Genomic DNA, 25,816 nt, shown 5'->3' with positions numbered 1-25,816 from the left:
CTCACAATTTTTTCCTTGCAAATTCAGGGTAGAAGCACCAGTAGCTGCTCCTCTCACACTCAGAGAGTTTCATGGTATCCAAATTTAAAAATTTTCAAATAAAAAGCATGATTTAAATATTTTTGTGGCATACAGGGATATAATTCCCCCTTTTGTGGTTGTTATGAAGATAATGGTTTTAAGTTCTATGGGCCTGTTCCACAATACGTTGTCCTTTAGGATAATAGGAAATAAGAGTAATATTTATTTGTCATAATTAATTAGGTACGAGTCCTTAAGGATTAACACCATTATGTGGTACATGAAGAAACTGAGGACACTGAGAACAAGTCTTTACAATCTGGCATGCCTATTTTCTAGAAATACCAACTTGTTGTCTCAAACTATTACTATTTTGATGATGTAAAGAGTGAGATTGTTTGACTAATTGTTCCAATAAGGCCTATAATCTTCCTGGTAGACAAATCTGCTATGGCATTGTGCAGGGGTCCAGGCAATCCAGTATGAGCTCTTAAATGTCCTATAAAGTAAGGGAACAGTCCCTGTTTCTTAAATTAAGCTGTATTTGTATAAATAACTATAAAATTTGAGAATTAGCAGTATCAAAAAAGGAACAATTTCAAGAAATTGTAAACCATGAGCTATATATTGGTTATTAGTATACAAATTAAAACTTGATTTTCCAACATTTCAAAAACAGTGGCTACAGCGTAATTCAATTATTTGTGAAGTAGGGGGAAAACTCAAGAGAAGAAACATGTGATCAAATTATATATGCTTCTCTCCCATTAGATGAGCTGTTTATAAATACAGTAAATGCATTCTCTATGGGCTGCATGTGTAAATTTACAGGAAATAAAAACATATATATATATATATATATATATATATAGAGGCAAATTCTAACAACTTGTCTTTTAGATAATAATTATCAAATTTGTCTAAAAAGTCTGCCATGCAATAGGCCAAATATCAGTATTCTGCAATAACCAATTTAATTGCTGTTTGAAATAATAAATGTTTCATCAAGTTCTTTCCCAAAATACTTTCAATTTTCTATCCTACAATTCTGTATTAACACAGCAACAGCTTCATAATAGGGTATTCAAAATTTACATAAAAATGAAGAAAGATGAATCCACATCAAAGGACTGCTGTGAAACAGCCAACAATGGGTCATAGTCTATATAATGTATATGTTGTTGGCTAACAGCTTCCTCTACTTTCTGCAAAGCTACTTGTCCCTCATCAGTTAATTGTCCAGGGGAACTAGGATTTTCATCCCCCTTGAGAATATCAAACATAGGTTTAAGTTCTGTGGTAAACTTAAGATGAGGTCTTAGCCAATTAATATACCAACCTTTGAAAAGAATTTAAAGCAAACTATATTTTCTTATTTGAATTTTCTGTGCTAAAATTTGTTTAGGATATAGCTGATGTCCCAAATATTGAAAAAGATATTGCCTTTGAATCTTTTCTGGAGCAACAACGACTCCAAAATTTTAAAGTTTGTTGTATAAGAAGAGCAAAGGCTTGTAGTAAAACTTCATCAGAGGGATCAGCTAATAAAATACCATCCACATAATGAATAATATACACTGAAAGGTTCAAAGTCCTAACTTCTTGTATTGAAGCAGAGACAATTTTTATTTTAACACAATGTAGGGCTATTAGCCATTCCTTGAGGCAAAACTTTTCAATGTTATCGCTCCATGGGCTCTTCAAAATTACAAGCAAGCTCACTCAATGTAAACCTCCCAGTCACCAGAGTGCAAAGAAACAGTATAAAAACAATCCTCCAAATACATAATAATTCTACATGCATTTCCTGGAATGGCAGGTAGAGTAGGCAAGCCAGGCTGCAGTGCCTCACAAGTTCCATAGGCTCAACAACCCTTCTCAAACCCTTCAACAATCTCTACCTGCCGGATTTTTTTCTTAATTACAAATATGTGTGAGTTAGAATCCTGAGCCTGTGATCAAGCTGCAAACTGCAGCCAGTGGAACACTGGCAACTTAACTCTATTTCTAAGTCTCTTTTGCAATATTAGAGCATGCCCATAATTTTGGGAAAAAAAGCCCAGTTTTAAACAATCCATTATCTTTAAAATCAATACCAAGAACATTACTTTCATGTTACAAAGTTTGGCTGCCAGTTCTTATATATGAATGCATGCCAGTGCAGCTTTTAATACATCATTAAGGAGTCATTGTTTTAAATCCTATCCTTTATAAATCTAGTTTCCAGAATAAGAATTACATAAAATATTATCCCAATTTAGAAGTATCTTGAGAGACCTGTTTTCCTGGGTTGGCTCCTGCCACATGTTACTGTTTACCCTGAGTTACCAGTTTTAAGGTGACTTTATGTTACCAATGTTACAAGTTTCTAATCATGCCCAATAACTTATAGGCCAATACTCTATAACCAAGACATGCAGAACATAATCATACTTTTAAAACCAGTTAGAAACAAAAATGAAGTGGCTACACACATCTTATATATTTAGACTGGACAAAATTCTTACTTTTTCTAGCTATAATTTCAAGAAGGGAGAACCTTGTCATTGCTGAACCCAATACATACAGTCACAGAGATTTTTTTGCAGGGTAACTTACCAGTTTCTGCTGTGCAAATTGAGGCTGCCTTTCAAACAACTAAATCAAGGAGTAGACAGCCAGCAGATAAAGTTTTAACCATTTTTTTTCTTTTGAACATGAAGCACAGAACAGCAATCATTCAAACAAACAAAAACAGACATAAATTCACTGACAGATTGTTGGACAGATTGTTGCACCAAGGACAGACAATAGACAGAGAGGGAAGAAAACTTGATGTCCCAAAGAGACCCAGATATCCTCCCTAAGAGACCCAGAACCAGAACTAAGGATATCTCCAGTAGGAGCCAGAGAGGAAGCAGGATATCTCCCAATTTCTTCCTGTTCCTAGGAGAGCTCTACAATAGCTTTTATCATTCCTACTTCTGGAAACCATGGACAGCATAAATCTACTTGAGCTAAGAATTTTTCTAACATCTGTTTTTTAAACCCTGCTTCTCTCACCTGATGCAGCTCTTTTTGGCTGTGGAAAAATGCAATTGTGCTGTCATCCATAGGTGAAGTTGGCATTGGATCAACACATCTTTGGTCTAGCCTGTATCCCTCTCAAATGCACCTCCTGCAACAACAGCCTCCAAAAAAATATAATTAGCGCTAGCATTAATGCTGTTCATTGCTTACCGTGCAGGATACTGTTACTTGTTTCTGTTTTCTGTGGAGCTCCACCCAAGACAGCATTTCTCAGAGCCCCCCCCCCATTTTCAGGCCCCTCATTTTATTATAGGATGCCATCTATAGCTGTCCAGTGACCATGGACAAACTGGGTTTACCTGAAAGGTGGCACTGGAAATGAAAGAGATGGGGAAGGGGGCAGTGAGAGAAGAATGAAGCCAAGACAAGGTTCTGATCAAGGCTCCAAGTTTAATATTCGGCACTTCATTTATATAGGGAGAGCCCACAGACCCATCCTTTGTTTCAGAGCAAAGCAAGGTCAACAGGCAGTCTATTCAAAGTTCCTGTAGGAAGTTGCATATGCAACCAAGGCAGATGACTCCACCTAGGTCTTTATTGTCCAATATGGCAAATGCTCAAGGTCTAATCAGCCTGCTCAAGGCTGGAAAAAACCTGCTCAAGGCTGGTAAGGGCATACTTTCTAATTTCTTTTACTCATTTGGCCTTCTCAGTACTTGCCTTAGGTACTCTAATGGTTATAGGATTATACTTGTTACCACTTGTGATTAAGTTTGCCCTCCATTACTTTTTGAACATCCATGCAGGTCTCCATCTTATTTGTCTCAAAACTGTAACCTAATGGGTAACATCCCCCATTGCAGAGGCTGCTAGTAAAATATGGGTAAGATTGCCTCAGAGGTGGATCAACTTAAGACAGGATATGAGTGCCAGGATTCATGTTCCGAAGATGGGTAAGATTCGCAGTTTTTGAGAAGACATCTAAGACAGGCACACTCTTTTTGCACCAATCACTGAGACAGCTTTGGCTTTTATAAAATAAAAAAGAGGGAGATGTCAGGAGACATTTTGACCTGCTTCTGTGAAAGCTTTCCTGTCAGGTAGTCAAGGCAGATCAGAGTCTGCTAGCAGGTTTCCCTGTCTGCTGACTCTTGAATCACTAAGAGGGGATACACTTGAAGACTGAGGTGAGTGGCTGAATATTCTATTAATCTTGGTGGAAGGAACAGGGAGGCCTCTAGATGGGAATAGATATCCTATGTACATCGGCCATTTGCTCTTCTACCTTGTGACTTTGTTTCCCACGATACTGTAAAGTATATAAAGGCTATCAGAAATACATTCAGGGTTAGTGTAGTATAGACCTACAGTCCTCCTAATTTCTAACCTTCGTTTCTGAGTCTTCTGTATTTCCTATATTCATACTCACTCCCCCTCAGAGGACTGTTCACCTTCACACCAGCTGAACCAGTCCAATCCATTAGCCTTTTCACCCAAGTCTGTAAACCTAAAGAGGATGGGGTTGTACTGTCCAGTGTCTGTAGTTCAGTGGCAAGAGGGTTGAATGCCCATAGAGTTGATTTGGTCATCAGACTTTCAGCTTACTCAAAGTCCATCTTGAATGGGGGATCCCACCAAATGTGTCCCATACTCACACAATCCCAGGAGGAGCAGAAGAAGGATTCAGCTCCCGCCACATTGTTGACTCAAGGTCTTGTGGTTTTTGCACCTGGGGCAAACATAGAAGTGATATGTGCTGAGCAATCCATCAGCTCAGGAGAGTCCGTGTAGATTAGCTGGGTCTAAAGTGGAGGTCGGGGAACCGGGTGTCAAGGGACATAGTCTTGCTCTGCTGGTGGAGAATGTCACCTGTGGATGCATCGTTCAGAGTCCAGGTTAGGTCCCAAAGCTGGAGAGGGCTAGAACCAGGGAGAGAGCCAGAAACTCCTGGAAGCAAGATATATTCTGACAGCCTGTGTCAATAGGTTAGGAATACTGGATTTTGAGTTTTAATGGGTTTCCTTAGTCTCTAGTGACACACCATCATGGGTACATGTCCACAGTCTGGATATGGTTATGCAAAAGGGGCAGTAATATGTGATATGTGGTATGTGATATATCCAGGTAGCAATCCTGTCAACCGTGACAAAGGTAGGTGTTGTTAGGACCATGACATAGGGTCCTTTCCAGCAGGGCTCTAGGGTTTGTTTCTGGTGCCTTCACAGGAAGACCCAGTCTCCAGGGCAATAGTGATGGGGAGCAGGAGATGGTGCAGCTTCATAAATAGCCTTTGGGTGAGGCCAGAGCTACTTTCAGGTGTAGGCTAATGTTCAAGAGAGTGACAATCATCAATTTCAGCTAACACTTCAGACTTTAAGTTAGGTAAAATGGGAGGGGTTCTTCCAAACACGATTTCATAAGAGGTTAAACCCAACATATGGGGTGTGTTGAAAAACCTATAAATGGCGAGTGGGAGGAGAGCTACCCAGTCCCTGTCAGTCTCCATGGTTAATTTAGTAAGGGTCTGTTGTAGATAAGCCTGGTGCTGTTTATATTTTGATGCTAATTCCGTTCTCCTGGGAGGGGTTGAGGACAAGGATTGAGTCACATACTCAGGTGACTTCTTGTGAACCAATCCCCTAATGAATAAAGGAGCTAATCACTAGGCAAGTAGGAGGGACTTCCAGGTTGGACAGAGGAAGAGAGGAAGCAGGAGAGGGTTAGGTCCTTTTTGGACAGGGATAGTTTGAGGACAAGATGTAATTACTAGTGTCTCCCAGTTTCAATGGCAGATCAGGATTCGCCACTGGAGGATTTAGATTTAATAAGGCTTACAAGATTAGGATTTTAGTTGTTACTCCCAGTGATTTAGTTACCATTGTTTCTGAATAAGTCTGTGTGGCATTTTCCTTCGTGCAGCGGTTCAACTGAGTTCAGGAGAGAAAGGTATGGCGGCAAAGTGTGGGTTTGCCAGATGTGCACCAGAAAGGCCATGGGGGATTTGAAGTATGGTGCTGGCATAGTAGTGACCTGCCAGTGAGAACTTAGCAAGCTGAACTAGAGAGAGTTTGGAGCTCTGAGTCAGAGTCTCCACAAGATAAGAACAGGTAGGCCATTGCCCACCAGTGCATGGCCTAGGCAGGCCAGGTGCCCGGCACAAGTGCAAGAATGTGTCAGTTGTTTTTTTTTTATTATTTACCCTTTATGGCCATGAGATGAAACAGTTGGTAGTGTTTCTCTCCCAGGGAATCTGCTGATGTGGCCAGAAGTATCTTGGCCAAGTTGTGAGCTTGTCTCTCATTGGCAGTGGTCATAGTTCATAAGTATTTCTCCTTAAGTGTTTCTCTGTTGTTGTACACTTTTTTGACTACCACCAGCAACTCCTCCAAAGTCTTATCCCCTAGCCTGTCTATTCTCTGAAATTTGTGCCTGATTTCAGGGGTGGCCTGATTTACAAAGGCCATAATGACTACTGATTTATTCTCAGGTATCTCTGAGTCTAGGGATGTGTAGGTGAAATAGGTCTCCTTAATCCCTTCTAAAAGGCTGCTGGTGATTCTGTCTTTTCCTGCTGCACATTATGTACCTTGGCCAAATTAGTGGTTAACACACAGCTACCCTGAGATCTCCCATTAGAGTCTGGTGGTAGACCTGAAACCTCTTCTTACCTTTTGCCAAGTTAAAATTCCAGTCTGGTCTAGTCAAGGGAAAGTCTGCATCAGTCATAGCTTAGTTAGTAGTAGGAAGTCTCATTTGATCCCAGAACCAATTTCCGGACCTCATTTAAAATCCTCTTTTGGTCCTCGGTAGTGAAGAGGATCTACAAGAGCTGTTGGCAGTTATCCCAGGTGGGTTGGTGAGTAAAAATGACAGAATCTATTAAGTTAACTAAGGCAGCTGGTTTCTCTGAGAATTCAGTATTCTGGATTTTCCAGTTATATAGATCACTAGTAGCAAAGGGACAATATTGTATCAGTTGGTTAGGGGCCTATTTCCTTCAAGGAGAGAAGACCGGCTTGGCCGTGGGCAGTCAAGGCAGCTTTCATTGGGCTTTCCCTCAAGTATAAGGTGGGTGTGGAAAGTGTAGCTGAATAAACCCTTTCCTCCCCAACTTGCTTCTTGGTCATGTTTGTGCGGGAATAGAAACCCTGACTAAGAGAGCTGCTGTGGCAGCAGCAGTGATTTGAACCATTCTGGTGGCTCCTGGACCACATCCTGCTGGCGATGATGTAGATGACTTGGTCATCAAAAATAATTTCCTTGGTCCTAAAAATCATGAGCATGTGCCAAGTTCCCTCTAGGGGCCAGCCAACATTGAAAATTGGCCATTCATTCATGCAAAAAGTGATTAGTCTGTCCTTAACAACTAAGCCTAGACTTCTAGCCATAATTTTATAGTCCTTGAAATGGTCTAAGAACAAAGTTAAAGGTGTGGTCTGAGCCTGTCCCATGGCATCAGTCACAGAGAGCAAACAGAAGAATGAAAGACAATAAGGCACTCAGTCCTCCTGGTGATTGGAGGCAAAAATGTAAGTGAGACAACAGCCTTATACAGTGTTGTAGGAGCAACCCAATTCATCTCAAGTCTATGAGGGGGATCCAATTCCCTCCATGTGGGTCCGGGGCATCTCCCAAGTCCCTTGGCCCTGGGGTCATCCAACGAGTCCATCTAGACTGCCTACAGGCTACTCATATCAAGGGTAGAGAGCCAAGACACCAAGACAGAGGACAAACATTCAGACACCTACCAGTCAGGTTTTGACTCAACAGTTCAAGGAGTCCTGGGGGGATGGGAATCCCGGACAAGCCCCCAAATGTTATGCCCCGATCCAAGGGTCCCCAAAGACCACCAGGAATAAAACTCATATGCAAAAGCAAAGAGTCTTTATTCAAACTCAAGCTTGGACCTTCTGGCTCCTCTATCAATGTGAGGTAGCAAAGAAGGCCTCAAGCACCTAAGGTTTAACATTTTTATTTCAGTTACAGCAAGGTGAGGAACTTATCAACTTAGCAGTTATATGACTGTCTAACAATGATTTCAGTTGGCTTAAGCAGTTTTATCTATATCTATCTACACAGATATAGAGCGTTAGGTATTTTCTTGCTGGTGGATCATGTCTAGGGTGGTTCCTTCCTGGAAAGGTTTTTTATTTGTTTGTATGTTTTTGTTTTTTTTTTGTTTTTTGGGGGGTTTTTTGTTTGTTTTTTGTTTTGTTTTGTTTTTTGTTTTTCAAGACAGGGTTTCTCTGTTTAGCCCTGGCTGTCCTGGAACTCACTTTGTAGACCAGGCTGGCCTCGAACTCAGAAATCCGCCTGCCTCTGCCTCCCGAGTGCTGGGATCAAAGGTGTGCACCACCATACCCAGCTGTTTTTTTGTTTGTTTGTTTGTTTGTTTGTTTTTTAATAAATTAGAGTTTAACCGAGAACAGGGCCTAGTGTATAAAATGGAGGTCTGGTTACAAGATGGAGTCTGTCTTGTCAAGTTGTGGCCCTTCAACAGTACCTGGCATGAATTCCCTCCTATTGATGAAACATAGTAAGTAATAACTTGGGTTATCTATAGGAAAATAGATTCTAATAGCATAGAGGGTAGGTATCTGCCCAGCTCTTGTGCTGTTTAAGGTTTATAAAGGTTGTGTGTATGTTTTATCCGGAAACTAAATGATCAAAGGTGGGTAGTAATTTGGGTCCGGATTAAATAATTTGTCCAACAAAAGTGAAATACGGATGTATGTAAAGTATCCTCACATTTCTCAATTGGAATCTTTAAACCAGTGGTTCTCAACCTGTGAAGTATAACCCCTTTGGCTAACCCCTATCTCCAGAAATATTTACATTTATGATTCATAACAGTAGTAAAATTACAGTTATGAAGTAGCAAAAAGAAACAAACAAAAACGTTATGATCAGGGGTTACCACAACATGAGGAAGTGTTAAAGGGTCCAGCATTAGAAGATTGAGAACCACTGTTCTAAACAGCTCCCAAAAAGTCTGACTCCATTTCTTCCTTCCCACTATTATATTCCACAGATAATCTTTCAATACAAATGTGGCCAGTCCCTTAAGTACCAACTTGTAATTCATAATATCTGACACTTTGACACTTTATTCATCTATTTTCATTTTGCTTTTCTTCCTAGAAAATTCAAATCAATTCAGGCCTTAGTTTTCATATCTCTTCCTTTAAGGAAAGTGTTCCTGATTCCTTCTGGTCTTATAATTATATAATCCTGTGCCCTGCTGTTAGGAACATAACTTAAAAATCATTCTCTGTAACTTGGAAACCATTTTGTATGACTTGAAATAACGCAATGCATGTGCAATAGAAGTTTGCCACCAGGTAGCTCTGATGAGACCTAGAAGCAAACCACCGGCAGGTCACCTGGAAGCCCAGTTACCAGCCTAGCCCCGGACGGTCCTTGATATGGTTAAAAACAAAAACCTAACCACAAGGTGGTGTTAAGATAGTGAACCAAACCCAAGTTGTGAGCTTGATTTTCAGAGCTCAATGAAATGATACAAAGGTTGGAACTTTGGGATTTGTGCTCTCTAGGCATCACATTTATAGCCAGTGTGTTTATATCCATTGGCAAGAATGAGTAAGTATTCAGCTGCCTTATTCTAGCACTTTCCCCAAGACTGTATGTTCAGTTTCTTCTCGTTCAATTACCCAGAAGCTCAGTTATTCAGAGGTGCCTCTACTTGAGTATTGTATTCTTACTGTTGGTTCTAAGTATGATAAGTTCGGAATAAGCGAATCCAAATGACGTAGTCCTGTTAGTAAACAAATATTTTCATGTATCCCAGCCAGATTCACTCGTTTTCCTTCTCATTTCCTCTGTATAAGCCCCCTTTTCGTGTCTTTATTTCATTAGTTGTATGGTCCTATTTTCTTGTTCATGCTCTGGCTCCGCCCTCCCTCAAACCCTTGAGATCCCTTTGCATCATATGCGAGCAGGTATTCGCTGTTCCTCAAGCGAATCCATCTTCATTATCTTTTTTTTTTTTTTTTTTTTTTCCTCAGAGCAGCTAGACTAACAATATTAAGATTGACATAAAACACCAACCAACCGTACAACCGGGGACGCTGCCCTTAACTTCCAGACAGCTAGCACACACTTGTCTCTCCAGAGATCCGGCGTGCTCCGCGCACGGTCCCTTCCCCCGGAAACGGAAACTGAAGAGATGAGGAAAGCCCGGGAACCCACTATTGGTTGGGGGATCTGTTTTCCGACTGAGCGAGGGCCTATGGCCCGAGTCAACGGGCTTGCGGCGCCGTCGCTCTGGGCGGCTCGGCTCCCCATTGGTTTCTTAGGGCACCGCCCACCGGCGGCCGGGGATTCAGTGTGCTGCGCGCAGCTCCCTTGCCCTGCTGGGCGCGCAGGTTCGGCTTGGACCGGTCGACTCTTTCCCTAGACGCTGGCCTCCCCGGGCCGTTCTGGGGTGTTCCGCGGCGGCGGGAGTCCTGGCTGGCGGCTCAAGTGAGCCTCGCGGCCGTTCTCCCTCCCGCCGGCTCGGACTCGAGAGGTGAGTCCCAGTGCGCCCTGCTGCAGCCGCGGCTCACTGCGCGCTTCCCCCGACACCCGTGGCCTTGCCGCTCGCCCACCATGGCGGGAGATGACGAGGCCGCCGGGCGCAGGCTGGAGGATGCTGGGGAGCAGCCCCCCTGGGTGAGAGGCGCTGTCTGCGAAAGCCAAGGCTGTCCTGTGGCGAGAAGTCTCCTGCACGGACCGTGCCTGCTTTCCGGCTAACCCGGCCCTTTATTTGAGAAGAGAATGAAAAGGAACTGTAACAAAAATGGCAGTGTTCTGCCAGAGGAGAAGGAACTCGGAGGGATGTAGCTCAAGGGATCGCGGGATGGAACGACTGCTGAAGTCTGTTCTGTTGTCCCGGCCGGGTGTCCCTAAAGGTCTCCTTGGGGCAGTGCTTGGTTTGAAAAATGTGTTTACTCCCAGAGGAAAGTGCATGGCTGCCAACACTTGGTGCTGCCTTGTAGTTAGTTGACTGTGAAGAGAATTGACCCTTTAGCCCTACAGATAATCACTATCCGTTATAGATGCTCCCTGTGGATATCTGCATTTCATTGGTTGATTATGGGCATGTGCATTCATGTGGATGTTGGTGCATATGTGCCGGTAGTGTGTGTTAATTTTAGATGTCTTTTTGGATCGTTCTTAACTGAGGCGGGGTCTTACTCTAACCGGGTCCTTGTTGGTTAACCAGCTTGCCTCGGGGAACCCCATTCTCCTCCTCCCCAGTTCTGAGTGCTCCTCAACTTTTAAATGACTACAAGGATCTCAGTTCCCATTCTGACGCTTGCAGGACACGTGCTTTTAGCCACTGAGCTGTCTAGTCAGCCTCCCAGATTGCAGTTTTCTTGTGTATCTGTTAGGTAGTGTTTTTCTGAGGAATTGCAGAAAAGAAGGGGACATTCTCTTAGGAGGTCTTGGTAGGAATTTCAGTTGAGGTGATTTTGTTTGTATTACATAAAATATCTTAAAAATCGGAGATGTTGTATAAATGCATTTGAGGCTGAACAGGCATACCCTGCCTTTTTGACATTTGGATACCTTGTTGCTGTCATTTACAAAGTTCGTGGCTGAGAATATCACAATACAGTTACAGAAAATTTTGCAAAAACCACTCATAATGTTTAAGCACGTTTACAACAAGGATTCGTGGCTATCCTTGACTATATAGGGCTGCTCACCTAGTGATTAAAATACTAGATCTGGGAATGGGGCATAGCTATGATCCCACTACTCTTAAAACTGAGGCTGCTAAGTCATGAGTTCAAAGCTGGCTTGTATTATAAAGTAAGACCTTCACAATAGTAAACTAAGGGACTAGGGGTGTAATACAGTTGATGAAGTGCTTGGTTTAGCACACTGGAAGCCCACAGCTCCACCCCAGCACTGCATATGCTAATGATAGTGATACAGGCCTGTAACCTATCTAGCACATGGGAGGTGGGGGCATAATCAGAAGTTCAAAGTTATCTTTGGCTACATGGTTGGAGACCAGTCTGGGACTCATGAGATAATTGTTACACACACACACACACACACACACACAAAGTAAAAGAAAATGTAACAGGTATTAGAGAGATGGCTCAGTTGGTAAAGTGCTTGCCTTGCAAGCATGAGAACCTGAGTTCAATCCCTAGAACCTACATTTAAAAAAAAAAATGGTGGCAGGGAGCTTGCCGTCTTAGGGAGGCAGAGACAGGCGGTTCCCAGGGCTTGCTGGTCAACCAGCCTAGTCTACAAGTCCATGGCTATTGAGAGACCCTGTCTCAAAAAATAAGACAACTGACTCCCGAGGTTGTCCTCTGACCTCTGCACTTACAAGTACACAATAAACCCCCTTAGGGAAATGGCCTGTGATAATATTTAGTTACCTAGAATATTTTTATGAGTCCTTGAAAATTCACTCTCAAGAATTATTTATCTTTTACTAATGAAAATTAGATAATAATATTCTCTGTAGTCTGACCCTCCCCCACACTTTCTCTCCTCTCATTGCCTGGAAGTTCAAAGCTATATGTTTTGTTTTGTGATGACATGTTATAAGTAGTTTTCAGAGAGGGTAAGATTCTTATCCAGTGGCAGGAAGTACTTTACAAGATAAATGAAAAAGGAACAAGCTATATAATCGACTGATCAGGAATTTAAGAATCAGTCAAAACTGGGTCTCTAAATTGTGTGAGTTTTGGTGAATCATTCAATATTTAACCAACAAGTTTACTTATTTATAAAGTAGAGTAATAGCACACATACACAAAAATGTACTTGAATCATACTTGGTTTCTGGGGTATCTAAAGGTGCCTGGTATAGTATCTTACATAATGTATTAAAACAACAAAAACTCTGTTTTTCAAGTGTAAATTGTTAAGTTTCTTCATATAGGTATCATATAGATGTATTACACATTTTGTCTAATATACTCAAATTATTTATGAAATGACCCAAGAAGGGTATGGTTTGCTAGATATGGTTCTGACTCTGTGAGTGAAATAGTTATTATTTTTCCCCACAAAATATAACCTCTTAGAGCTCCCAAGGTTAAATGAGAATACATGTAAAGAGCTAGGTTTGGTGGCACTTTTAATTCCAGCACTTGAGAGGCAAAAGCAGAAGTTTGAACTTGGCTACATAACAACACTACAGCAGAAAACAAAATTCATAGTGAGTGCTTAGCTTTCTCCTCTAACCTGCTTCTTACCAGTCTAGACAGTTTTCTCAGTGTGACGTTCTTTAGCCTATTACTTTTTTGTTCTCTTCTTGCCACCATAGCAGCTTTAGCTTCTTGAGGATAATTATCTACACATCATGCTGTTAGTTAAAACTCTTCACTTTGGGAGGGGTGCTTTCCTTCACCTACTAGCTGATCTTGACTGACTTCTAGTTACAGGTCACTGGATGTTCAAGCTGCAGAATGCATAGCACCTTACAAGGTAAAAGAAAAAGCCATTTAATTATGCTGGTTATTAAACAAAAATTTAGCAATATGATCTGTGTAATAAGTAAGTTGTAAAAGATAACCATTAGGTTTTTGGTGTTTGTTTTGGGGGGTTATTTGTTTTTGTTCTGTTTTTCTGAAGGAAAGGTAAAAATAGGATTTCTGAGAGCATGTCCCAGTTTGGTTTTCTGATGCTGTGGTAAAGACTCTGACCAAAAGCAAGCTGGGGAAGAAAGGGCTTGGCTGTCCCAGTTTCAGGCCATCATTGAGAGACATACAAATGGAATAATGCATAGTATGATCCCCTTTAAAAAATGTTTAAATATTGTGTGTTCATTTCCCAAATAAGTTTAATTAACTTGACCATTGGTGTGACCCCTTCATCTCACTGACTTACTGGCTTTGTTTAGGTTGGCCACAATGAGCACTCTGCAGTTAAAGGAAACCAAGGTGCCAAGCGTGCAGTTTGTGGGAGATGATGATGTTCTTAGTCACATTCTGGACAGAGAAGGAGGTATGCATGATTGTACAGTTGAAGAGATGCTTATGGATCACGTTGTTCTTAAAAACATTATAACACGGGCTGGTGAGATGGCTCAGTGGGTAAGAGCACCCGACTGCTCTTCCGAAGGTCCGAAGTTCAAATCCCAGCAACCACATGGTGGCTCACAACCATCTGTAACATGATCTGACGCCCTCTTCTGGAGTGTCTGAAGACAGCTACAGTGTACTTACATATAATAAATAAATAAATCTTTAAAAAAAAAAAAAAACATTATAACACACAGTATTCACTTAGTAAGACTTCTCTGATTTTTAATTTGCTTCTTTTGAAATTTAACTGTAAGTCAGTATAAAACCATAACGAATATGAAATGCTTAGTAGTAGCAGAAAATAACAACTCATTAACTCTGAGTTCAAGGGGTATTTAATTTAGTGTGTATTTAATTTAGTTCCATATATTTTTTCTTAATGTTTATGGGGTTTTTGCCTGTCTATATGTCCATATACCACATATGTGCCTGGTGCCCTCGGAGGTCAGAACAACATATTGCAATGAATACCCTAGGGCTAGAATTATAGGCACTTATGAGCCACCATGTGGGTGCTAGCAACTGGACCTCTGCTAGAGCAGCAAGCACTCTTAAGCACCTGCTGAGCCATCTCTCTAGCCCATGACTTAGTACTTCTAATGAAAGAGAAAGCATTGACTTCCCCCACAACTTTATGTACTGACCCTGCGTTTAGTGTGGTTTGTTTGCTGTCATACATGTAATATGCACATGGTGGTCAGAGGACAACTCTCTGGAATTGGTTCTCCTTCCACTGTTCTTTCATTAGGCTGGTGTGGTGCACCAACCACCCACCAAGCAGCCATCTGGATCACTCCAATGTAATACTTAGAAAGAATTTACACCCCCTGTGTCCTAAGGTTTTGTGTATTTTTACAGGAACTAAATTAAAGAAGGAGAAAGCTCAGCTTTTGGTCAATCCCCAGAAAGTAATAAAGAAGGCAGACTGTGAGTTGGAGAAAAGTGACCTGGAAGTTTTAGAGGATCAGAACTACGTGAAAGTCTTGGGAAGAAATATTCAAGGTATCCAGTTGGGGTGACACACACCCAGCTTTCGGCTAGTAACGTGAACTGCTTTCAGAATGCACAAAAATAGCTTGGTATACTGCAAAGTCATATAGTACAGTTGTGTGTCGAATCTAAAGGCATTTCTTTCAAGTTGTTTATTTGTTTGTTTGTTTTGGTGCATTTTTTAAGGTCTGATTTTTAAATTATGTGTGTGCAAATGTGCCGGTGCCACTGGAGGCCAAAAAAGGGCATCAGCTGGGTTATAGTTGGTTGTGAGTCTCCCAAAATGGTTCTGGGAACTGAACTCAGCTCTTCTACAAGGTTAGTACATGCTTAACTACTGAACCATCTCTTCAGACCCCAGCACATTTTTTTAGATTAAAAAAGAGAGAGAGAACTAAGCAGTCCTGTGACCCTCTCCAGCCAGCCTCCTGAGCAGTGGTGATTATAGACATGTTCTGTCATGCCACAGATGGGCAGAGCACTGCTTTTAGAGGAGAGGAGATTTATTTCAGTTCGAAGATTCAGAAGGTCCCACCCATGGTTTCCTGGGGCCGTGCTCTTGGGCAGGATTTAGTCTGTGGTTCTTGGTCTGGTGTTCTTAGGCAGAACATCTTTTCTGCAGTATTGGGTATAGATCACCAGCTCTTGTACATGCCGGGCAGATGCTTTTCTGTTGATGTAGACCACTGCCCTCTTATATCTTACTCTTTCCCCTCCACCCCACCAACCTGGGACTCAAAAAGATCCACCTGCCCCTGGCTCCCTAGTTCTGAGATTAAAAGATGACACAACCATGCCCGGCATGAATTCTTTTTCTTCCTATTATTTGTCAACACATATTTAGAGGTAGAGAGTGGTGTTCCAGGTAATACGTAGAAAATAGCATTTTCTGCATTTATCTCAGTCCTTTTTTTAAAAAAAAAAACCTGATTTGAGAATTTTTTTAATTACCTTTCTTTTGTTATCTACCTATCTATCTATTTCTTAATTTATGGGGTTTCTCTGTGTAGCCCTGGCTAATCTGGAACTCAATTTGTGAACCAGACTGGCCTGGAACTCAGAGGTCCTCCTGCCTCTGCCTTCAAAGTCCCTGGGATTAAAGGAATGTGCCAGTACATCCTGGCTGATGCCTTGCTTGTCTTACATGGTTGCTGAGATTTGAATTTCGATCTTCATGACTACATAGAAAACATTCTCTTTTTTTTAAATTAATTAATTAATTAATTAATTTATTTATTTATTTATTATGTATGCAGTGTTTTGCTTGCATGTATGCTTGCATGCCAGAAGGGGGCACTAGATCCCATTACAGATGGTTGTAGCCACCATGTGGTTGCTGGGAATTGAACTCAGAACTTCTGGAAGAGCAGTCAGAGCTCTTAATCACTGAGCCATCTCTCCAAGACCCTAGGAAACATTCTTATCTGTGGAACTTTCCCACCAGCTCTCTATTGTCATAACAGAAAACACACTAGTGTTTTGGGTTTGGATTTTTTTTTTTTTTTTAAACTTAAAAAACAAAGCTGACAGTTTAAAAGTTATATTTAATTTGTTTACTTTGTGTGTTCAAATGTGGAGGTCAGAGAACAACCTGGGGAGGGGGTGATTCTCCTCTTTCACCATGTTGGTTCCAATAATCAAAGTTAGGTTGTCAGACTTTGTGGTGGCAGGTGCCTTTGCCCACTGCACCATCTTGCTGGCCTGAGTTTTAAAACACAAAGAGACATTTAACAAAGGATCCTTGCTTTTCCTGCATTGCCATTTTGAGACTTGGTATCATGTAGCCTAGGCTGGTTTTGAACTAGTGATCATCTTGTCTCCTCCTCATAAGTGTAAGAATTGCAGGCATATACCACCACATCTGGCTCTAACACAGAATTTTTATGATGAGTAAGAAAAGAAAAAGTCTGTTCACTAAGAACATTTGCTGTGGTGTGTCCCCAAGGGTTTATGCATTAGAAGTGTGGTACCCAGGATGGTGATGTTGGGAACTGACAAGGTCTAATAGGAGTTAAGTCTCCTGAGGCATGCTACCCTAAGAGAAACAGCACTGAAGTGGCTCTTAATAGATTGAACAGTGCTATACTTATATACTATACCATTAGAATGAATTAAGATCGTTCTTGCAAAAGCAGATTATAAAAAAAATGTATGTCTCCTGGGTGACTCTTAAACTTCTTGACTTTCTATATGGCACAGCCAAGGGAACTTTATCAAGGATCTCATGCTAGCTCCATGTCCAGGAAAAAAAGAGCACCTTGTATTTATAAAGTTCCTCACTTCAGAGATTTTCTTTTTTCTTTTCTCAGATTCTATTTTATTTATGGACATGTGGGTGTACAGAGAGCATTGGATCTGCTGTGGGCTACCAGATGCGGGTGTTGGGAGTCCAAGTCAGATTCTCTGGATGAGGGGAAGCATTTTTAACCACTGACCCATTTCTCCGAGTCAGGGTTTGTTTGCTGGGTAACAGAACTCGTTCAGATAGGCTTTACATCCACTGTCCGTCCTCTTACAGCTATGGTTCTACCTACCTGATTTAATTCTCATATTAATCTCTCCAGTCTAGAGAAAAATCTATAAATAACATGTTTCTTGTGGTAATGTTTAAATAAACAAGATCAGTCAGTTTTCCTTGTGTGTATGAAAATATTTTGTATATAAATATCTTATGGTAAGCTTTTATGAAAGGTAGTAAGGGGTATAACTTTCAGATTTTTTAGCTGTTTAAAGCTTTATCTTTTTCTTAACCTTTTTCCTCAGTGCATGCTACATTTTCTTTTTCAGAATCCTTGGGAAACGGCTCTGCTAAAGATGGTAGGAATAAAGTTTATTCTTTTCAACAAAGAAAGCACCCTGAAGAGATGACTAAATTGGGTATGTTACTGTCTTTCTTCTATAGTCACTGTAGACTAACACCACAATCTTTTGATTATCATCTTACTATATTCTTAAAAGAATGATGAAATCAGTGGTTCTTAGAATTTAAAGAGTGAGACATTTCCTTACAGAATAATGCCATTCACTGGTTTGATGTCATACACCTAGAATTCCAACACTCTAGACATAGAGATGTGAGTATCACAAGTTCAAAGACATCCTGAGCTGCTGTAACTTAAAAAGTTAGTCATGGGGGGCTGGAGAGATGGCTCAGTGGGTAAGAGCACCCGACTGCTCTTCCGAAGGTCCAGAGTTCAAATCCCAGCAACCACATGGTGGCTCACAACCATCCGTAACAAGATCTGACTCCCTCTTCTGGTGTGTCTGAAGACAGCTACAATGTACTCACATATAATAAATAAATAAATCTTAAAAAAAAAAAAAAAAAAAAAAAAAAAAAGTTAGTCATGGGCAGGTGAGATGGCTCAGTGGGTAATAGCACCGACTGCCCTTCCAAAGGTACTGAGTTCAAATCCCAGCAACCACATGGTGGCTCACAACCATTCATAACAAGATCAGACTCCCTCTTCTGGAGTGTCTGAAGACAACTACAGTGTACTTACATATAATAAATAAATAAATCTTTTTTAAAAATTTAAAAAATAGTCATATATATGATAACAGTAGAAGTTATTACTGACCAAGTACTATAGGCCAGGGTCAACGCATTGTGTAATATATGTCTGTCTGCCTGTCTGTCTAGAGGAGCCTATGGTGTGCATTAAAATTACAGACACATTGCAGAGCCAGGTTTAGCTTTCAACGCTTATACCGTTCTATTTCTATCCAGCTGCCATCACGTTCCTTACAAGCTACAGTGGTTGCTCAAAGTAGAAAGGCATCTCTAGGGTTGAATCATGGAAGGTGGTGATGTCAATCCTTGAAAGTCAATAGCAGTTGCTTTACTTCCTTCTCAGTGTTCCTTTTGCACTTAACATCAGATAGCAAGCTAGAAGAGGTAGTCGTATGAACTGGTGTGACATTACGTTGATAGATAGTTTTCCTTCCCCTGCCCTCTGTCCAGTGAATCAGAGCCTTTTAATCCAAATGTTAGATTTTCTAGAGAGGACCACAGACTGAGCCCCAGGCACACCTAGAACACTGCAAAGGATGAGGGCCGTGCAGAAGAGATGGGGCAACCACGGAGCTGCAGGCCTCCAAGAAAGCAGTGTCAGAGGGGTCAAAGCAGAGGAATGATTATAAGGAAAATATTGCTTTTAAGTTTTTATATCAGCATATGTGGTTATACATAATAATGGGCTTCATTATGCCATTTTGTACATGGATGTCGTATTTCACCACATTACCCTCATTCCTGATGATTCCTCCCTTTTCCAAATTAGTTCCCCTGATACTTGCATCAATCACTCTCTCCCCTCCCTCCCACTAATGAGTATAATGAAGGTTACTTAAATGGGTGAGGGATTATTTAGAAGATTGAGCAGCTTACCCGTGGCTACAGCACAGAACAGTCTCTTCCTCCCCTAGTGGTTACCTGTAGAGTCTTGGGGACAGATGGGGCCTTGTGAGCTCCACATCAACAACCCTTACTGCGTATAAACCCTCGGGAAGCATCAGGACCCGGTGAGCCCCTAACTCCTACATGACAAGCATTGATGGGTTTAGTTTTGTGCTCATTATGTGCAAGTAATCGCAGCTGCTCCTGCCTGCTCTTGCAGCATCTTGCCATGCATGAAGATGGCATGGCGCTCTCTCCGCTCTTCCCTCACCTCTTGCCTTCTTTCAGAGATGGTGCCTGAACCTTGGAGGTGGAGATACTTTGATGGTTGAGCATTGAGTATCCACTTATTGCTAGTACTTAGGCCCCTTAAAAATTCCTGTAAGAACAACTGTCTACTACAAAAAGAAGCCTCTATGATCAAAAGCAAAGGAAGTCTCAAAAAGCAAGACCATAAAAAGCAAATAAACTATAACAGCAACAACCACAAACCACACAGTGACTTATAGATCAGGAAATTAAGAAAGAGAAGGTCTGTGGAGTTGTGAGTGTCTTAGCTAAATTTCAAGATTAGAAGATAAATACGGTGACAGAGATAGTAAGTGCATATAGGCCAGGAAGATGGCTGAAATTTAAATACAGCTCTTCTTTCTCCATTTAAAGAATAAAAGAAGTAGGCTGGTGAGATGGTTCAGCAGCTAAAATTATGTACTGCCTTTGCAGAGGACCCAGGGTTGGTTCACCCTGATCAGGCAGCTCGCAAACACCGTGACTCTAACTGTGGGGTGTCTGATGCCCCAGGCACTGTGGGCATCAGTATTCAACACATATATAATTACGTAATTAGAAATGCTGAAGACAAATCATAAAAAGAATAAAAGAAGCAAAATAATTGGATTACTATGTCCCATTGTATGAGTCATGCATCTGAGATGTAAATCTGTCTCCTCATGTAGGCTCCACATGCTTGTCACAGTGTAAGAGTGTAAGTATCATTGAAACAAACATTAGACGCTTTATTTAAAATAGCACCTAAAAGCCCAACATTTCATCTGGTGCTTACCCAAAGAAGTTCAACACCATATTATATTTTATGCATTATTCCTATGTACAGTTTTAAACACAGGAACACCACTCTTCATAGAAAGTTTAAGAATTTTAAAACATAACTTTAACAACATACAGTTTTTACTTGGTATCTAGATTCCAACCTGTTACCCTTGTATCACCTAAGGAGGTTGTGGCTGTAATATACGTGATCAGAAAAGGAAGGAGGGCTGGGTGTAGTACAAGCCTATAACCCCAACACTCAAGGCAGAGGCAGGCAGATCTCTTGAGTTGGAGGCCAGCCTGATCTGCAGAGTGAGTTCCAGGACAGCCAGGGGTACACAGAGAGAAACCCTGTCTCAAACAAATAAAGCAATAAGAGAGAAAACGATAAACATGTCAAAGGAGAGAGGAGTAGGAGGTGCATAAGCTGTTGGTAGAGCTTCAAGTAACTCTTTCTGTCTTGCTGTTTTAGAGATTTGTGTATCCTTGGGAGATTTAGATGCTAGGAAGGAGTTAGATGGCTCAGCAGGTAAAGGCATTTGCCATAAAGCATGACAAAATGAATTTGTATCTCCAAGACTCTCATTTTGGAAAGAGAAAACTTAACTTTTCTGACTTAATATACACACTGTGGCATACATACATCCCACCCACCCACATACAGAAATACAAATGAGTGAATGTAATGTTTTTAAAGATAAAAACAAGCCGGGCGTGGTGGCGCACGCCTTTAATCCCAGCACTTGGGATGCAGAGGCAGAAGGATTTCTGAGTTTGAGGCCAGCCTGGTCTACAGAGTGAGTTCCAGGTCAGCCAGGGCTACACAGAGAAATCCTGTCTGGAAAAAAACAAAAAAAACAAACAAAAAAGATAAAAACATTCTGGGAAGACATCTTAACGGCTTTTTTTAAAAGTTGTACTCTTAATGTAGGTAGGTTTATATACCTTTCTGATAAAAGTAGTACAGGTGTTTGTTTTAAGGAGTTCATATAAGTGAAAGCTACTTTGCTCTCTGTTGATCACAAAAGTGCTTTTATTTTTCCCCGATTACAGCTTTAGAACTAGCAAAAACATCAGGAAAAAAGGATCCACTTGACTCAAATGATCCTGAAATCACAAAAAACATTGCTCAAAAAAGTAAAGGTAAGATACCATCAGGTGATCTGTGTGTGCTACTTTTTTTTCCTTAAATCTAAGTGAATTTCCATGTATTTTTTTTGTTTTCAGAAAATGTATTTAACAGAATGCAATTTTTGTTTTGTTTTGTTTTGTTTTGGGTTTTTTTGGTGTTTTCAAGACAGGGTTTCTCTGTATAGCCCTGGCTGTCCTGGAACTCACTCTGTAGACCAGGCTGGCCTCAAACTCAGAAATCCGCCTGCCTCTGCCTCCCGAGTGCTGGGATTAAAGGCGTTGCCATCACTGCCTGGCCAGAATGCAATTTTTAATATATCTATACATATCAGTCAATAAAGGGCAGAAAGTCATCTGTGCCACCCTATGTTGGGAGAATTGACGAGGAAACCTAAAACAATCATCAAGTCCTATAATCATTTGTCTGAGTTAGCCAGTTTCTCATGCAAGGTTTGGAAGTTGAATGGCTTGTTGCAAATTGCAGAGCATCTATTTTTGAATTACCCATTCCAGATAAGAGAGACAGTGTGCTTTCTGGTCCAAATGAAAAAGGCTCGGGGTTTTGCTTCCCTGTTAGAATGCCACAGAAATTCAAGAATGCTGAAAATGTTGCCACTGGTTAGAGTAGCCATATAATTCTTGGTGACCATTTAGCCTGTAGTTAAATGGAAACTCAGTACAATACAGTGGCTTGAGTGTAAAACGTGCAGCTTTGCTGGCAACAAAACTATGTCATGATCTAAGATGAAATATTTGTAGTAAATGTGACCTTTGTTCCGTTTAGGGCATTCTACTTCAGAGAAAGCTCCACTGGTGGTAAGTAACTGACAAAACAAGCAAGTGTGATAAATGGTAGCTTTCTGTCTTCGTTTCAGTGTTAAAGTTTGTGCCAGTTATATACCTGTTATCTGAGGTTCATAAAGGACAGATGACTTACAGAGTACCTCACTTGGAATAAAACTGGAGAATGAACCCTGGTTTCCCCTACATAGCTGTTCTCTGCTCTTCCTGCTCCTTCACAGCTATCCTGCGTATTTGTAACTTAGTAGACCTGACCTCGGAATTTGATGAGTTTGGTTTTGTATTTATAATGTTCTCTTCTTAGAGTATTTCGTCCATTAAAGTCTATATTGGCTTGGGTAGGTTCATTCCAGTTTAGCCAAAAGTAATCCACAGTTTTTGTCTCCTTTGTGTTGTAGTGATTTTGATTTTTCACTACGCCATGTCAGGTGATGCTTAGGTGTGGGTAAGCCGTGATAGAAGAATCTGACATTGGAAGTGCCAGCGGTGTCTGCATCTGGCCTGTAATGACTAAAGAATTAGACATACCTGGGCTTAGGTAAAGGGACTCATTCTGTAAGGAGTGAATAGAGACGTCCAATACCAAGGTTGTAGCCTGGAAGCCTACAGGCAAATGATTAGATGTGTCAGCCATTGACGTTAGCAATGTTTCCCCAATATATTATTGTGTTTGAGCATATTAAAAGAAAAAACTGGGGCAGCATGTTGGTGTAGTAGAAATTATTAATAAGTCCCTGCCCAGGCCTTCTACCCCACCTTTGGTTACTGAGTTCCTAGATGAAAAACACACCTATGGCCTTATTTATATTTATAATATGCTTTAAGCAGCACAAGAGCTAGGCAGCTGCCTAGCCTCCACACTGTTAGAATCTACTTTCCTATTGATAACCCTAATAAGTTATCAATAGTTATTACTTACTATTCACTTACTGTTCCATCTCTTAACTCCAATTGGGCAGCCCTAGGACCATGGTATCTTGACGCTTCTCCCATGATGACCTCTCCTTCTCCTTCCTTCACATTCTTCTGCTTCTCCTCCATTCCCAAGCCTGGGAAACCTCAACCCCACCTATGATTCTTCTGTCCGGCTATTGGCTGTTGGCATCTTTATTTACCAATCAGAAATTACTGATGGCAGGGTCACAGGGGTTGTGTGCAGACTCCATGTCTTGGGAGGTCCGAGTTTAGCATTACTGTCCAAGCTCACTTAGTCAGCAGTCTCAAGTGAGGGAGTGAGGATTAAAGAAAAAAAGACAATTAGACAACATCATATTATGAATCCAGCAAATGCTAAAGCAGGTTTAATTTCTCTCAGTCTGTATATATCATTCTAGATACATGCAAAGAATAAGGTCAGTTCTAAGACATAAACACAGTAGCCAAGGATCAAACAAGGCATAAACAAAAGTTCCATGGTCACTGTTTCTAGGGACCTATCAAGATGACCAGGATACAAGGAACACATTCCTCAGCTGTGTTTTTCTTGAGCTTACTTCCTTGTCCTAGCCCAATGTCAAATATTCTTGCCAAATTTGTAAAAGTGACCCCAAGAACTCTCCACATCTCCGCTTTTTTTATTTTATAAACAACACTGCGTCTGTCTTAGGTTGTTCTGACAAGAATGCCTTCTTTACCTGTCATTGAAAATGCATTATCCAAGGCAATGCACTTCTGTCTTAGGTTGGTAAGGCCTTGTGCAGAGTCTTACTCATCATTGACTACCAGCCTGTTAAATTAATGGCTCTGTCTGGGCATCCATTTTAAGTTTCAAGCCATGTATTTTGGCCACCAACGTGTTGACATTGTTAAAGGCAAGTTTTATCAAAATGGGCAGAAATAAAAATATTCCCCAGACAAGAAGGGCCAACGTGATCAAACTATATATGCCATTCTTGAAGCTTGACCTTAAGCCATGAATAATTTTATCAGCAATATTCACAGCATCAAAACTCAGTGGAGCAGCATTCTTCAAGTTCATAATCTCAAGTATGCAAAGTTAAAATATCCAGAAGGGGTTCGAAGTATGCCAAAGACCCTGCCATGTCTTTGACTTTTCCCCCAGTTATAGTGACTGTCACTGCAAATTTTAAAAGTGACACAAATCCATTGATATTTAGCATGACACTCAAGATGGCTTCTCACTCTTAAACTCTGAACCTCCTCTCCAATAATTTTAATAGTAATCAAAGCTGCTATATCGACAATAATCGAACTCACTATCCTCTTGCGTCTACATGAAGCTTGACTGACTCCCTTCTTCCAATATTTGTAAGTTTTTTTCAGAATACCAAGGTTCAGATAACAGAAATCATAATAAAAGCTAGTTGATGTCCTACCATTTACCATTGCAGATAGACCAGTGTCCAGTGCAGAAACATAATTGGACAAAAAACAAACATGCCGGGCAGTGGTGGCACAAACCTTTAGTCCCAGCACTTGGTAGGCAGAGGCAGGCAGATTTCTGAGTTCAAGGCCAGCCTGGTCTACAGTGAGTTCCAGAACAGACAGGGCTACACAGAAAAACCCTGTCTCGAAAAACAAAAAAACAAAAAAACCAAGAAACATTGAACTCATTATCAGAGCCAATAACAAAGGTAACATTCCCAATTAGTAAAAGATTAGGTGGGGTGACATTTACCTTAACCCCAAAACCTGTTCCGCTTTTATCCTCAGCAAACATAATGTCATACACTGCAGCTGTCAATTTTCAAATATGTTTCTAAAAAATGTTCAGAAACAGCCCTCCAAATGCCCACTGTCATTTCATTTTGTTCAGTATTGCATTGATTTCCAGACCAGTCCATGATTGAGTCAGAATAACTGGTCACATTAAAGGAAAGAGAAGGGTCATTATAACAACTTCTCTGTTTAATTTTTCAAAGGCAGTTTCCACAGTCTCCATGTTCTCTGTCCCACAAAGTCTAAAAACTTGAGACAAGGCAGCTTGTCCAGTCTAGAATATAGGCAAGCAAAGGTAGGTCAGGAACATATGTCCAGAACAGCTTCCCTGCCACCATCGTCAGGGCACTCAGCAAGCTCCTGGGTCAGCATCATTTGTCCCAGCATCAGCATGTCTCACCAATCACTCTGCCAGCTACCATACTCCTTCAGCATCCTGAGAAAAAAAAACAGAAACACTCCATCTTCCCCATGTTAGTAACTGATCAGGACCATGCCATGTGCCAGTAAGTGGATCCTTCCATTTCATCTAAGCATAAGGATGCCAAGTTGTAAGGTGCCATAGACTCAGCAGCAGAGACTTCCTTGGCATCCAAGGATAAAATATTCAAAATAAAATTTTGTGGTAAAGGAGTGTACTGTCCCTTTTTGTTTGTTTTATGTAACTGATTTTTTAGAG

At 41.0% G+C, this 25,816-nt stretch overlaps 1 protein-coding gene and 1 long non-coding RNA gene across 14 annotated transcripts in view; one reads left to right on the top strand and one right to left on the bottom strand.

Moving 5' to 3' along the window:
• Gm15834 overlaps positions 1 to 10,215 on the bottom strand; it is a 38,806-nt gene extending 28,591 nt beyond the window's left edge. The window contains exons 1-3 of one of the 9 annotated variants that reach the window (XR_865444.3): positions 10,103 to 10,215; positions 4,686 to 4,759; positions 3,064 to 4,058 (exon numbers count right to left, since the gene is read on the bottom strand). This is a non-coding gene — a long non-coding RNA (predicted gene 15834). Of the gene's footprint in view, positions 1 to 3,063 lie in introns of all 9 variants that reach the window. The other 8 variants (XR_865441.3, XR_865443.3, XR_865439.3 and 5 more) reach the window with 8 other exon arrangements.
• A 1-nt stretch (position 10,216) lies between these two features.
• The window catches only part of Orc2 (origin recognition complex, subunit 2), a 42,343-nt gene continuing 26,743 nt past the window's right edge, over positions 10,217 to 25,816 (top strand). Inside the window, exons 1-7 of one of the 5 annotated variants that reach the window (NM_001271526.1) lie at positions 10,221 to 10,558; positions 13,446 to 13,488; positions 13,904 to 14,007; positions 14,946 to 15,089; positions 17,865 to 17,954; positions 21,580 to 21,669; positions 22,442 to 22,473. In NM_001271526.1, the coding sequence (NP_001258455.1) occupies positions 13,914 to 14,007; positions 14,946 to 15,089; positions 17,865 to 17,954; positions 21,580 to 21,669; positions 22,442 to 22,473 (450 nt within the window). In that variant the 5' untranslated portion in view covers positions 10,221 to 10,558; positions 13,446 to 13,488; positions 13,904 to 13,913. Of the gene's footprint in view, positions 10,559 to 13,439; positions 13,489 to 13,903; positions 14,008 to 14,945; positions 15,090 to 17,864; positions 17,955 to 21,579; positions 21,670 to 22,441; positions 22,474 to 25,816 lie in introns of those variants that run through there. The other 4 variants (NM_008765.3, XM_030252150.1, XM_011238453.3 and 1 more) reach the window with 4 other exon arrangements.

Source organism: Mus musculus, chromosome 1, assembly GCF_000001635.26.
Source record: "Mus musculus strain C57BL/6J chromosome 1, GRCm38.p6 C57BL/6J".
NCBI classification, from domain to species: Eukaryota; Metazoa; Chordata; class Mammalia; order Rodentia; family Muridae; genus Mus; species Mus musculus.
The sequence above is the reverse complement of the archived record's forward strand: the minus strand, read 5'-3'. Positions and strand labels throughout refer to the sequence as shown.